The sequence below is a fragment of the Zingiber officinale genome, chromosome 2B (assembly GCF_018446385.1).
Source record: "Zingiber officinale cultivar Zhangliang chromosome 2B, Zo_v1.1, whole genome shotgun sequence".
NCBI lineage: Eukaryota > Viridiplantae > Streptophyta > Magnoliopsida > Zingiberales > Zingiberaceae > Zingiber > Zingiber officinale.
In genome coordinates, this window is record NC_055989.1 from 114,314,946 (window position 1) to 114,333,213 (window position 18,268).

Here is an 18,268-nt window from a genome sequence, read left to right on the forward strand (position 1 = left end):
CGAACGGCGTCCTTCAGCTAACATCCGCTCGGAATCAAAGGGGGTAGCCAAAACGCCAGTCAACGGCCACATTCCTCAGCATCTCTTCGAAGTTCTCGCCAAATCTCTATCATTAAGGTCGAGCATGCGCCCATTAAATGCGTTCCAGTGGCTGGCTACCACGTGGCGATGCTGCCGTCATTGTACGGCGGCGGCATGGTGCTCTGATGGGATCGAGGTGGTTCGAAATGAATGGCGCGATGCGCACTCCGATTCTCGCGACCTGGATCCAACGGTGGAGGCCGCTCGGGCTCCCCCCTATAAAAGCTCCGTTTTCTTCCTTCGATGCACCCTTACTCTTGCGTTCCTTCCAGTTTCTCGCGTTCCAGCTTTCCGGCGATCTCGCTCCTCTGGTTTCGGCGATCCCCGGTGCTCCTTTTTCGATCCTCCTCTTCGTTGTAAGGTTCTATTTCTTTCCTTCTTTATTTCCGGTGTTTTCTTTGCATTTCTTTCCCAAGTTTTCATCCTTGGGGTACTATTTCGTTGTCATCCTCTTTTATCGTCTTTTTTGTTTTCTTCCGCTCGGACAAATGGCCCAATCTTCTCAATCCCAAGACCAAACCCTCGGCCCATGGTATACTACCATGGAGTCGCGCTTCGATCGGCGCGACGCCGACCTTCTGATTAATACTTTTGAGATCCCCTCCAACCTTGAAATCATCATACCCACAGACTCTGCTCGGCCACACAAACCGCCGCGCGGAGCGTTTTGTGTTTTCCGTGACCAGTTCACAGCCGGTCTGCGACTCCCCATTCATCCCTTCTTTGTAGAAGTTTGCAACTTTTTCGGCATTCCGCTCGGAAGCCTAGTCCCCAATACTTTCCGCCTTTTATGCGGTGTAGTCGTCCTCTTCAAAATCCATAACATTCCCCTCTGGCCGGAGGTCTTCTATTACTTCTATTACCCCAAGCAATCTGAGCCGGGCACCTATATGTTCCAAGCTCGGCCCGGCTTGGTCTTCTTCAATAAACCGCCTTCCTCCAATAAGCATTGGAAGGAATTCTACTTCTACATTCGCCTTCCCGAACGGCCTACCTTCCGAACCCAGTGGCAGGTCGGCCTTCCTCTCTCCCCAGAGCTCAAAAGGTTCAAGACCCGTTTTGATATCAACAAATTTCTCCTAGAAGGTGTTATGTACATATTCGGGCTGAGTCCGATCAGAACACCTCTTCCGAGCGGCTTCGGTAAGATTTTCACTTTGTACATTTGCCTTGCTTGCTAATTGATTTTGTCCTTTTTCCCTTTGCAGCGAATATTATCATGGAGTCGGTGATGGCTGGCATTCTCAAGAAGAGAGCGGCGGCGCTCGAGGCCGCGGCTGCCTGAGAAATGGAGACGCTTGGCATCCAGCCGGTCGGCTCTAATGAAGAAGAGAGCGGGACAAATGCTGGGGAGTCGGCCGCTCAGGCTTCTCTCCCAGAGCCCGCGGCTGGAGCAACGGTTAGCCAAGAGCCTTCCGCTCGGGATGAAGGCTCCGCTCCGGAAGGAGAGCGGCCCCTCCAACAAAAGAGGCGCCAAGTGGAGACTCCACTCCGATCAGCCACATCTGTGGTTCAGCCTTCCGCCCGGGCCACTGCAAGCGCCCACGGCAAGGCTCCAGAGGTCGAGGCCATTTCGTCCGACCGGACCCCCTCTCACTTGGACGCGTCGGCAGACCCTATTGAGGTTGTTCCCGTCAGCATCCTTCCGCCCGCTCCCCAACGAGTCCAGCGTTCAACCATCTTATCCCAATTCTCGGCACCGGCCTCTGATCCTTCTCCGACCTCTGCTCAGACAACTCTCGATCGGCGCCGAACCATCCGGGTCTCCCTACATCTCCCGACTGAGGAATTAATGCCTGAAACCGATCGGCCAACAACGCCCGAGCACCTGATTACCATGAAAGGGCCCTTAGCCGAAATGTGGGCCGACGCTCGGGCTCGCGTCGCCCTGATCCCCCTCAGTAATCTGGCTGACAGTCATATACAACAGGCTACGGGGGTAAGTTTATTTCATATAGTCCATTACGCAATATTTCCGATCGGCTTCTAACACCTTGCTCGTGACAGAGATGGGTGGAGGAGATTGCCGTTTGCAATCGTCTGGCGATGGTGGACGCAGAATTGAGGCAACTAAAGGCTGCAAGCGGTCCGTCCGGCTCTCAAGGCCCTTCATATGCCGAGCTGAAGAAAGAGCTTAAAAAGGCTCAGGATTTACTGGCGGCCAAGCAAAAGAAGACAGCCGACCAGGCTCACAATCTGGCCGAGCTCGAGCGAGTGAATAAATCTCTGGATCACAAGATAAGCTTGGCGACCGAGCGGAAGAACACGGCTATCTCTGACCTGGAGAAAAAGAATGTGGAGGCTCGGGGCCTAGAGCAAAAAGTAAAGGAGCTGATGGAGCAGCTCGATGGCGAGAAAGCGGGCCGCTCGGCTGACTCACTCAAGTATATAGACGAGCTGAAAACTCTGCAGGAGTCCCTTGCCACGTCCCAATTGGCCTTCAAAGAATACCAAGAGGTCGAGCCAAGCCGAGTCACCGCCCTGAGACAGAATTACATTCGCTCACCCGAATTTTCGGAGAAAGTTTGCGAGCGGATGTACACTGCTTTCGACCTCGCCATGACCGCCACCACCACATACTTGAAGTCCAAGGGGCAACTTCCCGAGTCGCCGTCATCCCGGCCGCAGATCAGGTGGCGCTCCTCGACAACATCCCGAAGGACCTCTATGATTACCTAGAGTAGAAGTTTTACATGTAATTTGGCCGCTCGGCAAAAGACACTCCTTTTTTGTAATTTGGCCACTCGGCCAGTCTTTTTAATATGCTATCCTTTCGCTTGTTTTGTCCTTTCGCTAGTTAATATGTGTGTTGTCCGCTCGCCTCTTATCACACCTCTCGTGCTCGAAAGGTATTTTTACAAAGTATTTTGCGTACCAGTTCCGCTCGGACGAATATATTCTGATTCGACAAAAGAGGTTATTCACTGGATATTGATGAAGTACCTTTGGGTACTGGGCTGAGCAGAACGCATAGGTGGTCAAACGATATTGACGGCGAGTACAAGTCCTCTCGATCGCCTTCTTCCGCTCGGAGGGTTTATAGACGCCGGCTCGTCTCTCGATTTTTAACGTCGGAGCTCGACGGTCTTCCGCTCGGAGGGTTTATAGACGCCGGCTCGTCTCTCGATTTTTAACGTCGGAGCTCGACGGTCTTCCGCTCGGAGGGTTTATAGACGCCGGCTCGTCTCTCGATTTTTAACGTCGGAGCTCGACGGTCTTCCGCTCGGGGGGTTTATAGACGCCGGCTCGTCTCTCGATTTTTAACGTCGGAGCTCGACGGTCTTCCGCTCGGGGGGTTTATAGACGCCGGCTCGTCTCTCGATTTTTAACGTCGGAGCTCGACGGTCTTCCGCTCGGGGGTTTATAGACGCCGGCTCGTCTCTCGATTTTTAACGTCGGAGCTCGACGGTCTTCCGCTCGGAGGGTTTATAGACGCCGGCTCGTCTCTCGATTTTTAACGTCGGAGCTCGACGGTCTTCCGCTCGGGGGGTTTATAGACGCCGACGTTCCGGGGAGTCAACGCCACGTGGAAGTCAAAGGGCCAGGTGGTCGATCGGACAAGGATGGACCGACCGAACGATCGAGAAAAGGTTGGATACGTGGACCGACCGGGGAAGGGTGGGCCGGCCGACCGCCCGGCCGGCCGACCGGTGTCTAACTGATGGCAAAAGGCGCCCCGACGGGAGTCGGGGTTCCGGCGCTCGTTGAACAGGATCGTAGGGCCGAGCGGATGACACGCTCGGCCGAAGACATAAGGTAGAATACTGCGAACAGTCTCCACAGAGCACATTACCGAGAATCTCCCAAGTAGACCACTATATATGACCGGCCGGACGTAAGGCGAGTGCTGGCCGGCCGAACGCCCGGCATGGAGTAAGCAGAGAAAAGGACAAGGAACATCTTCTGACAGCGGGCATGCTCTATGACCAGGCCATACTTCAAATCTTACGACAAGGGGTTCCGCTGTCCCATCGAAGACGTGCTTGGACTGTAGCAGTATGGTGTTAGGTAAGCTTTCTGACAAACCCTTACTGAGGTATGGGCTAGGGACACGTATTCGCCTCGGTATATGTGCATGAGCTCCTTCCCAGCTCTATATAAGGAGCCTCACACTTCACCGGAGGTACGCACTCTGGCATATTCGGAGCCATTTCTTTGCTATCCACTTGCCTGACTTGAGCGTCGGAGGGTCGTCGCCGGGAACCACTTCCCGGTCCGACTTCTGTGCAGGTTCGCCGGAACTCCATACGTCCGGTCGGAGATCTACGTCAGCGAGAAGGAGAGCGCCACGTGCCCAGCGTCCGTTGATTCATCGATTCGGACATGATCAAAATATTTTATAATTTATAAATAATCGTAACTGCTAGAGGTAATTTTTTATTAAAATAATTCTTTTAGGCTTAAAAAATATCAACATCACTTAATGTGTTCAGGAATTTATAATGGTCAAATTCTTTTGTTTTTTTTTTTTTGAAAGAGTAATTAGCGTGTCAATTTATAAATTAAATTGCAATTTAAAAATAAGAATAAATTATCACTAATTAATTTATAAAATAGGTTACCATCATATTTTAAGTAAAATAAACTCTTTTGGGCTAAAAATTTTGATATTTAAGTTAGGACATTTTTGTAGTTGGTTATTTTTTAAAAAAAATTTGAATGCAAAATATAATTTGTAAATCAATTTATATATTTTAAAAATTGACACATGTAAAGATTAGATCATCTGTCCCAAGATTCCTGTATCTCCGTATTTCCTCATTGATCAGACGAATTAAATCATATCTCAAAGATGCAGTACATATCACGAGGATGTTATGATCATCTGATTGACGAGAAAATACGGAGATACGAGAATCTTGGACAGAAGATCTGATTTGTTATTACATACTAATTTATTAAATACTCTTTGACCAAATTAATTTTATTAAAATGAACCTTTTAAACAAAGGGATAAAGTTTCTATTTAGAGTGTTAACAACTTATAATGAATTGAAGGTGTAAGAGTGTCCATATTAATTATTCAAAACAAAATTTTTATTTAAAATTTATATTTTGTATAAAAAAAATCTACATCAATTGTCGTACCAATTCTTTGAATATATTTTATAAATAATAGTTCTCTGAATTTAAAAAATAAATTTCATTCCTAAATATTAAATAATATTTCTCTCTCCTCTCTTGATAATAAAAAAAGTTCACTTTCCTCCCTTTAATAATAAAACATAGGAAGGAAAGAGAACAAATAATAAAAAATAAATAAATATACGATAAATTTTAAGGAATCTATGTATTATGCAGTAAAAAATAGATATCTAAATTTAATAAAATAGTTCTTATACCCTAAATTTTAAATTTTGAATGAGGATTCTAATACCAATGCTTTAATAATTTAAACTTAGAGTTTGCTATAAAATTTAATTATTCTATAAATTAAATTTTTATTTATTTGATTTATATGAAAAAAAATTCATTTTCAAATATAATAGTTGATGGAAGGTTTAGATAATAACAAATAATAGAATGAGTACATAAAATGCTATATCAGTTCTACAACTCATAGTGTCAAGTTACAAATTTAATAATTTACTTTGTCTAGGATTGACTTCTGTTTAATTTCTAGCAACATCTTTTTGGAAAAAAATGACTTTGATTTTATTTATAAAAAATATATAAGTTAAGTTTTATGTTAATTTAAAATAATATATGGATGATCAACTATAATGTAGGTTTATTATATATATATATATATATATATATATATATATATATATATACCTTGCCTGCTTAATTTTTTTTTTAATTTGAAAATGTTTTTTTTTCGCTTTATACTTTAACCCAATCTCTAAACTTTAAAAGTAAAATTCTAAATGACATAATTGCAATGTAAAAAAATAAATAAAAAAAATAAAAAAAAAGCTAACCTCTCTATCGCGAACGTAAGTCTGCAACATAAAAATATCGTATTTTAAAAAAAGACATACATATCAAATGCAATGGAATAAACATGCAAAAGCTAATCAATGGATAAGGGAAAGAGCATATAACAAAGTTAGAACTGATTGTATGTCAAAGATTTCACTTGTCAAAGAACAAACTGAACCTAATTGGGTTGTTCCTAACTTTATGGAAAGTCATAATCATCCACTCTCACTCCTTCAAAAGTGCATTTGGCGCTCTCATATCATAATGTTTCGGCAGCAAAGAAAGCATTGACTCAATTATTTTCATAGGCCAATGTGTCAACTTGTCAACAAATGCGATTATTGGAGATAGAGTATGGATGACCTGAGCGGATAGGTCGCACAAAAAAAGATTAGAAATTTTGAGAAAGAGCTAAGAGATTAACAAAAGGATATCGATACCGTCGAGTTATTTACATCTGAGAAAGAGAAGAATTTAATTTTTTTTTTGTAATTACAAGATTGATTCATATAATGTTTTTGAGTGGATCATGTATCAAGGATGGCATATAGTGTATTTGACGATGTAGTTGTATTTGATAAGACATATATCACCAACAAATATGAGTTGATCTTTGCACCATTTGTAAGAGTTAATTATCATCATTAACATTGTTTTTGGTTGTGACTTTATAAGTGATGAGAAAACTGAGTCTTTTGTTTGTTTGCTTAACAAGTTCATAGAAATCATGCCTAAAGATGCATCAAACATGATCATCACATATCAGGATCCTGCTATGACGAAAGTCATTGCCCAAGTTTTCCCTCAGACAGTGTATCGATATTATTTATGGCACATACTGAATAAATTCCTAGATAAATTAAACCATTTGATTTTTGTGACTACTACCAAGGCATGCTTTAGAAATTCTACAACACATAATGAATTTGATTTGGAAAAAGTCATACGCTGACCCCGGGGACCCCACACGGTTGGCCCCACAACCATCTGTAGAGACGTAAATCAAAAAACTAAGCATACCATCACATTGGAGGGTATTTCTCCCGGCTTCGCCAAGAATCAACTATTGTTTGATTTACAATTCTACCATGTGGTGACCAACTTAGCTAAGTTTTGGGGCTAACACTTAATGAATTTGAGAATTCATGGGAAGAGGTTATCAAGTGTGCTAACTTAGAGAAAACGATTGGTTGTCATTGATGTGATAAGGGAATTTTCTGAAATTTTTAGAAATTTTTCCGAAATTTTTCGAAGATCGTATGGACGAATTTACGGGGATTAAACTGGGCCCCGGGAAAGCCTGTTTAGGCTACCCCATTTAAGTGAGGAAAAGTTTATTTATCTTATTTATTTTTATTTTCTTTTCTTTCTCCCTTAAACGTCGTTTTCTCTCCTCACCCGCCCGATTCTTCCCCTAACCCGACGCCTCTTCCCCTTCCTCTCGACGCCGAGCTCTCCCCCTTTCTCCTTACTCCCGAGCCCGATTCCCCTTCCTCTTCCTTCTCCCTCACGCGGCGCGCAGTGCCTTCTCCTATTCCCCTTTCTTCTCCTCCCCTGCCGGTGCTCTAGGTTCCCTCTCCTCAGTCGAGCGATCCTTTGCCCTAGGTACCGACGACGCCGACACCCTCTCCGATCTCCTCTGTGCCAGCCACCGAGACTCCCCGGCCGAGCTCCCACCGTGCCCTAGCCTTTCGCGGCATCGCCTCACTGATCCTCATCTTCCTCGCGCCGCCGGTGCCCTAGGTTCTTCGCCGGCGCATCTCTACTAAGGTTGCTTCCGGCCAGGAGAAAGGAATCAGGTCCTAGTGTCTTTCTCGTGCCCTAGTTTGCAATCCTCCTCAGTCGCCGCCCCTCTGACCCGATGCCCTAATACCATTGTTGTCCTCTGCTGGTTCACCCCCACAGTAGCAAGTGGAGTTCGCCTGAGAGAAAGCTGTGAATCTGGATTTGGAGTGAAGCTTGCAAGGTATTGGATTAGCAGGATTTGATTTCGTGACCTGTATTGGAATTGTAAGCTATATGATGGATATTGACCTATACAGCAGGGTTTGGGAATTTTGGTGTGGATTTGGAGGTTAGCGGCTCCACCTAGCTCCGGGCATCATTCTGGCAACAACTACTCCGACTGTGATTCAACAGAGGAGGGTAAATTAGGTAAGTTTAGAGGTGATTTCATTTATACGTTGGAGTTGATTTGGAGGAGTTAGGTGATCCAATTAGGGTTTATGATTGGATCTGGATTTATGTTAGCTTCTCGAGGATTTGATTTAGCTAATTTATTTATATGTAATTAGCTAAATCTAGATATCATGTATCACAGGACTTTGACACGAGACGAGCATCTCGACGTCGGATTTGGACCTTCCTATTGGAGGCGTGTACCTTGACTTATCTTTGATAAAGTTATGTTGATATATTTAGTAGGTTATAACCTTTAGTAATGATTATGTTTGTCTTTGCTTCGATTGGTCACTACCTGATCTGTTACATGCTTGTTTGCTCCCCTGTTATGCATTTTATGTTAGTACCCACATGATTGTATATATGCTCATAGAGGTAGTGACATACCATGCCTTATTGTGCTCAGGACCTAGGTTTTTGATACCTTATCTGATCTGTGTACCTTTGATTTGATTCATTGTCTTATGGTATACATTTTATATTTATATATGGATGTTGCTATGTTGTTCAGGATATTGACATGTTTAGTGTCATGCATCATCTCGCATGATTGCATGCTGTGCGATAGTTTGCTCCATTATTGTCGAGCACATCGCCAGTTACATGTATCTGCACACACCACCACTCATGGGTTAGTGGTATATCAGACAGGTGTGTGGCAGTTCTGCTGTTTGGCTCCGTTGGTCTGGTGGCTCAGCGTGGTAGCCGGCAGACAGTTCTGCTCTGTTTGGCTCCGCTGGTTTAGTGTAGCAGCGTGGTAGTCGGCAGGCGGTTGGACTTTGTTTGGCTCCGTTGGTCCGCTCATGGGTAGTGTGACGTAGCGTGGTAGCCGGCAGATATTCCTCCCCGTCATCGTGTACCGGGAGATGAGAGCATTGAGCTCCCCCATTTATGATTTGGGATAGGAGGATAGGTGTACTCCGACAGCATCCCGTCCACTCGGTCACTCATCAGGAGTAGGGACGGCAGAGTGCACGGTTGTCACAGCCCTACCCACTCGGTCTCACCGTTGTGTGTGAGATGGCTGACTAGAGTTAGGTGACCATGTCATTGGCATCATATGCATTTATGCATTTACTGATTGTGTTTGCTGCACTTATATGCTGCATTTGGATGGATGCATATGTTTGACATGCATACCGGATTTATGATACTCTCGGTCTGACGACCTGACCATTCTGATAGGAGGCCCTGGTGAGTACAGTTCTCTTCAGCCCTTTCCTATTGTGCATTTCCAGCTTTTGTCTAGGAAACTGTACTCCATAGTTATTTCTATTTGTTATAGTTTACTATACATGTCAACTAGGTATCTGCTGAGTTGTTGAACTCACCCCCGTGGACACTATATTTTTCAGGTACCAGGTTATTTATGGAGTCGCTTGGAGTATCCTGCCTGTCAGTCCCCATGTCACATCAGAAGACTGTCGGTGCAACCTTATGTCAAGGTTGACCTGGTTGACCTGACTCGAGTTGACCTGACTCGAGTTGTATTTTGATGTTTGACTTAGGAAGATTGTTGGTGCAACCTTAGGTCAAGGTTGACCTAGTTGAGTTGTATTTTGATGTTTGACACTCGTGGAAGAGTTGTATTCTTGATATGGGACAAGAATAGATGTTTGGGAGATTATTGGTGCAACCGTAGGTCAAGGTTGACCTGGTTGACCTGATTCGGGAAAAAGTCCAAGTATGGAGACTTGGCAACGAAGCAAGGAGCTTGGCACTGGAAAAGTCCAAGTATGGAGACTTGGTGGAAAAGTCAAGCAGGGAGCTTGGCGCGAAAAGTCAAATATGGAGACTTGTGGAAAAGTCCAAGTATGGAGACTTAGCACGGAAAAGTCGCAGGGAGCTTGGACACGAAAAGTCCAAGTATGGAGACTTGCTGGAAAAGTCCAAGTATGGAGACTTGGCAAAAAAAAGCTTGGCCTTGGAAAAGTCCAAGTATGGAGACTTGGCACTGGAAAAGTCCAAGCAGGGAGCTTGGCACGCGAAAAGTCCAAGTATGGAGACTTGGCACGGGAAAAGTCCAAGTATGGAGACTTGGCACTGGAAAAGTCCAAGTATGGAGACTTGGCACTGGAAAAGTCCAAGTATGGAGACTTGGCACGGAGAAGTCCAAGCAGGGAGCTTGGCACGAGGGAAAGTCCTAACTGGGATGTTAGGCAGTTGGAAAGTCCTGGTGAGTGAAGCCAGGCAGTGAGAAAGTCCTAACTGGGATGTTAGGCAGTGTGGAAAGTCCTGGTGAGTGAAGCCGGGCAAGGGAAAATCCAGATGGATCAGAGATGATTGGACATCTGGTGTGGAAAAGTCTAAGTGGGTCAAAGGGATTGACCGGACACTTAGCGGGGAGTGCTAGCAGGTCAAGGGAGTGACCAGATGCTAGGGATGATGTACCAACAGGTCAAGGTTGACCGGATGCTGGTGTGGAAGCCATAGGTTTAGGGCTGAGAAGTTTGGATCGGTCTGGTGACCGATCCAGTGATACTGCGTTTGCCCTGATCGGTCTGGTGACCGATCCAGTGATACTGCATTTGCCCTGATCGGTCTGGTGACCGATCAGAATCAGACCAGTGGCTCACTGATTGTAATATGATCGGTCTGGAGACCGATCAGGAGGCAACGCAACCTCGCGAGAAGATCAGGAAGTCCCTGATCGGTCTATGGACCGATCAGGAGGTTCCCTGATCGGTCCACAGACCGATCAGGAATCTAGCCGTTGCGACGCAACGGCTAGTTCTCTGCTCTTCTTCTTCGCAGGTATAAAAGAGGGCTACAGGACTTCGGTGAACACTCTCCTTCTACTTCTTCTTCTTCCTTCCTGTTGCGAAGTGCTGTTGTGCTTGAGCTTTGTTGAGCTCCTCCTTGTCGAAGCTTCGCGTGAGCTTCATTCCACGACTGGATCAGCTGCTGCTGAGTTGCTTGTTGCATCTGTCCGTGAAGTTGCTACTTCATCCGGGACCCCAGTCGACGAGAAGGCAAGCTACTGTGTTTACATTCCTGTTGTATTTTGTTCTTGCTATTCTCTTGTACTCTTAGCTTGCTGTTGCAAGTGATTGTGGCGAGGTTTCTCCACCCACAAGGAGTTTGATTTAGCCGGTTTTCCGGGGACTCATCCACCGACGGATTGATAGGCTTCGTCCACCTTACGGACACGCCGAGGAGTAGGAGTTTCATCTCCGAACCTCGTTACATCCTTGCGTAGAGGTTTGATTTCTTCTCATGTTTTCTTTCTGCATTTAGTTTCCGCTGCGCTAACCCTAGTTTGTAGAAAGAAACGCGAGCAATTGGGGTCGGCTATTCACACCCCCCCCTCTCTAGCCGTACGAAGAGATCCTAACAAGTGGTATCAGAGCAAAGGTTTGCTCTTCATCGGATTAACACCCGGGGAGCACGAGCTAGAGGATTGATCTACTCGGAGAAGATGTCACCATTCCACCCTTCTACGAATGCGGTGACTTCGTGTATTTGAAGGTAAGGATGAAGTACTTTCTTATGACTAACATAATGAATTGGTTTTGTGTACAAGAAGGTTTTACTCCTCCGGTGGATAAGGAAGGAAAACCTCTTGAGAAGAAGGAGTGGACCAGAGAACAAATTCACAAATCCGAAATCAACGAAGAGGTAACGAGAATAATTGAATTTTCATTGCCTACTAACATCTTGTGTAAGATAGGTTACAACAATGCCAAGGAATTATGGGATAACTTGGCCAAGTACCATGAGGAGAGCTCCACTTCAAATCATGAAGAGGAGACAAGTGAGTCATCAAGTAGCTCACATCATGGAGGAGAGGAATTAGAAGTTGAGGGTTACTCAACATCTAAGGACGAAGAGAAGGAGAGTTCTTCTTCAAGTTCGGAGCAAGAAGAAGAAGCTTCTACCTCCGAAAGGGATGAAGAAGAGAGCTCGCATCCACCCTCAACCCTAGGTAACTCAAGCAATTTAAGTTCAATTAAATTACACATTATGTGCTTTGAGTGTAGGGAACATGGACATTACAAGAGTAAGTGTCCGAAGAGGGTAAGAAAGACTCCACCGGCGCCAAAGGTCAAGGAAGCCGGAGTCCCGAAACGCAAGGGCAAGGAGCACATCGTGTGCTTCCAATGCAAGCAAAGGGGACACTATAGGAGCCATTGTCCGAGGGGGAGGCAACCTCACAAGGGCAAGAGACCGGGCACATCGATAGGGGGAGTTAAGGCAAACCCTAAGGTAACCTCTAAGGTTCATTTTTGCAATTCTAATAAAATGCATGCTAGGAATTTTATTGCACTTGTCGATGATAACAAGCATGTTAACCTTAGGAATCAATACATGTGCTTAGGAGCTAAACATGTGAGTCTAGATAAGGATAATTCTAGAAAGGCTAACCCTAGGATCAACCCATCTAAGGCTAAGGATAACCTAGGTAGGAATCCTAAATCAACTAGACATATGCCTAAGAATACCTCAAGGAAGAGTGATAAATCAAAAATTGAGGTATTAGAGAAGGAGAATCAAGTCTTGAAGTCAAGACTTGATACTTTGGAAAAGACTCTTAAGAACATGCTACAAGAATTTTTGCATTCAACAACACCCAATAGACAACGCTTTTTAATAAAAACGTTGTCGTTCTTTGTTTTACAACGCTTTTAGTGAAAAGCGTTGTCTATGGTATTTACTTTTTACTAAAGACAACGGTTTTTAATGAAGTGTTGTCTTTAGTGTTGTTGTTTATGGTCAAAGACAACATTTTTTTAAAAAACGTTTTTTAAAGTGTTGTGTATGTTTCCCCTAAACTCACTTAAAATAAATTCGCAGCCCTCGCTTTGCTAAACTCTAAACCCTCAATGCGCGCGCGCCTTCTCCTCACCACTCCTCTCCACGAGTTCTCCTCTCCACGAGTGCCTTCTCCTCTCCTTCTCCTCTCCACGAGCGCCTTCTCCTCTCCACGAGCGCCTTCTCCTCTCCACTCCTCTCCACGAGCGCCTTCTCCTCTCCACGAGCGCCTTCTCCTCTCCTTGCCGCGTGATCTCCTCTGAACCCTAATCTCGACCCAAACTCCTCACGCAAAACTCCTCACGCCGGCCCAACTCCTCCAAGTCGAGAGAGATGGGATCAGTTATGGTGTAGTAAAGGGATCGCACGGGGGGACGAGCGTGGTCTACCTTTTTGTGCTGGCCCCATTTTCGATTTTGTAACCTATCTATCATAAATAATTTTGTACCGTGCAGGCCTTCCTGCTAGGGTTTTGCACAGGGCAGAGACTTCCATCCCAATTCGTAAACTAAGCCAAGGTAAACCTCTCAACCATTTCCTTCTCTTCAACACCCTTCTTGCTGATCTGGTTGGTCAATTTTTGACAGAAAGTAATGTTAGAAAGCAGTAGTTACTTACCTCTGTTCGTTGTTATATTAGGTCGGCAAAGGGTCCTGCTTTCATTGTAGAGAGAATAGAGCTGCTGGATCTTGGAGTTGACCAGAGTTTTAATGTTCCAACGATCTCATCTGGTTGGCTAGCTGGTTCTGGTTGGGGGTAACATCTAACAAGTGTTGTTCTCATCGTTGCCTTTCATTTCATTTTTCCTTTGTTGGAATTAACAACAAAAGAACGAACTTTCTTTCTTTCTTTCTTTTTTCCAATAATGAAGTTTTATCTTGTTGTTAAAATCTTATCAATTTAGTTTGCAGATTACAATTTTTGCATGCGATTTTCTACATGGGCAAATATAATGCTTTAGTGTATAATTACATATCGGATTTAATTAGACTTCCAAAATTATGTCCTGCTTAAAAATGATCTGTTTTTCAGCATAATCTTTGTGATTTCTTGCGCATTTGAACCTAACTTAGGATTATATTTAATGCTTCATATATACCTTTATTCTTGGTTGGTACTAGGAATTTTTACTATTCAATTTTACATTTTGTTATTCTTTTAAGCAATAAAATTTACTCTTTTAGCTAGTGGCACAAACATTTAAAGCATGCACATGCTCAATAAGCATCAATCTAGCCACACAACCTGTCATACTCCATGCCTATCCTTTCTCTATATTGTAATATTCCCCTCATTCAGGGTCAGGGGCATAGGTATACTCATTAATCAAGCTCAGTTAATAAGCTTGCTTCTAACATGATAAAATAAGGAGCTAATTTAAACCAGAGTGTGATCCCCTTAAGCTAATTTGTAGTGCCTTCTTTCCTCCTGTAAGTATTTTTAAAATATATTTCCTCTAAGAACCCTCTAATTGATTCACATTAAATTATTTCACATTTGTTATTTGATTTTTCTTTGTTGTAGGGACTGAATTATGTGATGATAATGACATCAATAGAGCTATTATGTGGAAGAAAGGACGCGCCAACAAAGGAGGAGAGTTTGAAGGTGAAGATTTGGTGAACACAGTACACAAGATTGTAAGTAAATTTTCATGTTCTTCTGATAATGACTTCAATATATCTTCTAGTTTTCGAGAGTAAAGTTGCATGCATGCATACCCTTTGCGTGAGGAAGCCAAGGCAAGCAGTGCAATGAGGAGTTTAACAGCCATTCCTTGCATAGCTTGAATTCTCAAGTACTAGAGCATGTATTGAGGAAGTAAATGGTGAATGAATGCATTGAGAGCTTAGAGGTGACGGGTTTATATAGAATGGATGTGGATTTACTAGGTATCTAGGTTTGAAATGTTCTTACTTGGAGAAGAGATCAAGTCGAAAAGTCTATTACATGCAGTGGTTTCCTTTTGCTGCAATCAATTAATGGTGAATGCATTGAGAACTTAGAGGTGATAGCTAGAGTTTCTATAGAACAGATGCAGATAAATCAACCAGGTTTGAAACGTTCTTGGCAGTAAGCAATTTGTAAGCTTCAGTAACCCAAGGGCCAGTAAAGTTGTTCCCCAGACCACTGCTCTGAAGCTTCTATTATGTTTTCCCACTTGATTGGTGACAAATAAAGCTCCTTGTCTCCTTGAGCATTCTCTTTGTGCTGTTTTAGTTTGAATTAAAGCATAAGATTCATGAATCGGAACTTGAGAGGTTGGGAACAACTTTACTTTTGATTATTCTTTCCTGCAACTCCAGACAATTAGCTTCAATTATGTGGTTGGTCAATGATCTTAATATTCGGTAATATTTGGTCTTTGATGCTCACGACAGAGTTCCAACGCTGCATGATTACCTTGTTCAAGCAGATTGCTCGCTGCCTCAGTAGCTCGCATTTTCAGGTTTGTTTCATCATTGATATTCCTTCTTTTTAGTGTTCTATATTAAAAGGAAATACTAACTGTCGATGAGATTGTTATCCTCTTGCTTGAACATGAACCAAAGTATATAAATTTGACCTTTTGATCTGAAAGTATAAAAAAAAGTTAATTGGATACTAGTTTTTTATTTTTTTTTGCAGTTGCATTTGTTGTATTTTCATATGTTTCTCAGTGAACTTCTAAACAATTCTTTTTTCATTAATTTATTAAGGCTTATTATAAGTTTCAGTTTGATGGTGCAAATTGTTTTCTTTTGTAATCCATCTGTTTCTTCTTTGGTTTAGGAAAGTTGAAGTGAATCCCTTGATTTGGAGGAGCTGTCAGGATTAGTACCATGGATTGGCTTGGGCAATCTCAATATTTGTGTCAAACTGTCTTCTGGCCTTCCCTATCATCTGCAGTATCTGAGGTATACTATGCACATTTACCGTGAATTTTCCTTATTGAGCTTGGGCTAGTGACGGTTACGAATGTATTTTATTTCAAGAACCGTATAAGCAAGTGTTCGTGCATCTAGTTTTATAACAATGCACTTCGTATCTTTGATCTAAAAAGCTTCTGAAACAAGTCATCTTCTCCAAGCATGCCCTGGTCAACATGCTAGTCACCTACTGGAGTCATTTCCTCGATGGCACGGATGAATACCTGAAATCCATCCTCTACTCCACCATTCTTTGCCACTCCTCAAGCCGAAACAACTGCAAAGGTAGAGTCAACATCAAGTATTACATTGTACCTGGCTACAAGAAGACCGGGGCCGCAAAATCCAATAAAGACAGGTCAAACATCAAGTAGCATTTTGTAACTTATTCCTCTTAGGTTATATGCTTGGTTAATATATATGCTTAGAACTTGTAAAGACAGGTCAAACATTAATATGCTTGGTTAATATATCCATCTACAACACTCCCGCTTTTTCCTCTAAATATGATTTTCATTTAGCATAGAACTAATGCCAATTTTTTTATTTTGATGCAGTGTTTAAAGAGCTTGAGTAGAAGTTGGCCCTAAAGAAAACTTGTCAGTTACGATATAAACACACTTACGGTATGAATTACATGTATATATAACATTGACATATTATTTAGTACGAGATTTACATGTATGAAAGTTTTCATACAAAATTTCTTGATTGCCTACAACCCCAGTGTGTTGATGACAAGTTGAAGAAGATGGCTCTAAGAGTGATAGCTGAAAGCCTTTCAGAAGAAGAGATTGCTGGACTTAAAGAAGCAATTCCATGCGATCCCCCGTTTGAGATCCCATAAGGGCCCTCGTACACTTGTCGTGGCCGCCGCCGGCATTTCTACTGCTGTCTCTGAGGCCATGGCCGCCAAGTGGGCACAGAAGACCGTCGTCGTCCCTGCTCAGAGGCGCGGATGCCATCTCATCACCCCCAAGGTTCAATCGCCCCCAAATCTGTCTCTTTTTCTTCCGATCATTTCTTGATTTTATCTCCCTTATTAATCAGTAAAAAGCAATTTTTTTCCTGTTGTGTTTGGAAAATGATCCACTGGTCAATCGATAGATGCGTTTGGTTGTACTTGATCTCTTATATTTCTTACTGATGGACGCTCGATGTATAGGAAAATGTGATGAAACATAACTCGTATGCTTCTGGTGTTGTGCCAGATTGTTGAAGAGATACAACAAGATTTGTCGGGCTTCAAATGCGGCCTTGCTCATCTTTTCCGTGAGTTTTCGTTGACTGCGATTACAATTTTATTAAAAACAAATTGTCCGTTGCATTTTGCTGCTGTTCTTCTGATCAGAAGGTTAAATACTTGTTCAGTGCAACATACAAGTGCTTCTCTCACCATAAATGAGAATTATGACTCTGATGTTCAGAGCGACACTGAAACATTTCTGAATCGGATTGTGCCAGAGGTGATATTCATAGATCCCTTTAGTGATTACTGCAAAATATAGAATTGGATTTTTTTTTTGACGATTTACTTATGATTCATCCTTTGCTTATTGTGTTAGGGTCGATCTGCACCGTGGAAGCACACATTGGAAGGTGAGTAAACGTGAAAATTGCAGCCTCCCAATTTCATTAACACCCAATACTGAAATAGCCTTCTTTCATCTCTAGCAATTGCCAGAAAAATCAGTATCAGCTGATAAAGCAGTTACGATTTATTGAACTGCTGTGCTGATCTTGGCATTAAATATTGTAGAAGAGCTTATGATTGTCATTCCCTATGTATAATTCTTCTAATCAAGCGACCATCCTTCTCGAATAATAGCAGCAAGACTATTAATCATGCTTTATCTTTCTGTTTCAATAAGACAGGAATGGTTCTTCTCTTCTTTAAGGAAAGCACACAATTGATTTCTCTCCATTTTGAGGAAGCATAGAAACTTGTTCTATTATGTAGCACTTCACACTATTAGCTTGTAACTTTTGATCATTTTGTTTCAATGTGATGTATAGGTTGCTCTCTACTGGATATGGATCCTTTAAGATTAAGTCCAGCAATCTTAAAGAAGAGTCAATGATGAGGTTTTGTAAAACTTGTGTGTTTGAAAAATTATTGTCATGAAGTTAAGGATAACTTGTATGATACAAAATTAATTAGTGGATCAATATGTATACATTTTGTTTGTATAATATAAAGTTTTATTTATTTGTTAAATAGTCTTATTATAAAAATGATTGTGGTTGTGGATATTCAATTATATGTAAATTTTGAGTATTTTTTATAATTTTTGCTATTTAATTAAGAAAAACACTATTTTTTATAAATTTAAAAAGACAACGTTTTTAAGTAATAAAAGACAACGCTTAAAAAACAATGTCTTTGAGACCAACCACAACGCTTTTAAAGCGTTGTCTTT

The 18,268-nt window shown here is 42.6% G+C and overlaps 1 protein-coding gene across 1 annotated transcript; it reads left to right on the top strand.

The window, feature by feature from the left end:
- The first annotated feature begins 16,691 nt into the window (after positions 1-16,691).
- Positions 16,692-17,514, top strand: LOC122049443 (UPF0047 protein YjbQ-like). The gene is made up of 4 exons (XM_042610828.1): positions 16,692-16,828; positions 17,060-17,120; positions 17,220-17,314; positions 17,414-17,514. The coding sequence occupies exons 1-4, from the start codon at positions 16,754-16,756 to the stop codon at positions 17,453-17,455; spliced, it is 273 nt and encodes a 90-aa protein (XP_042466762.1). The 5' UTR covers positions 16,692-16,753; the 3' UTR covers positions 17,456-17,514.
- Positions 17,515-18,268: the final 754 nt, after the last annotated feature.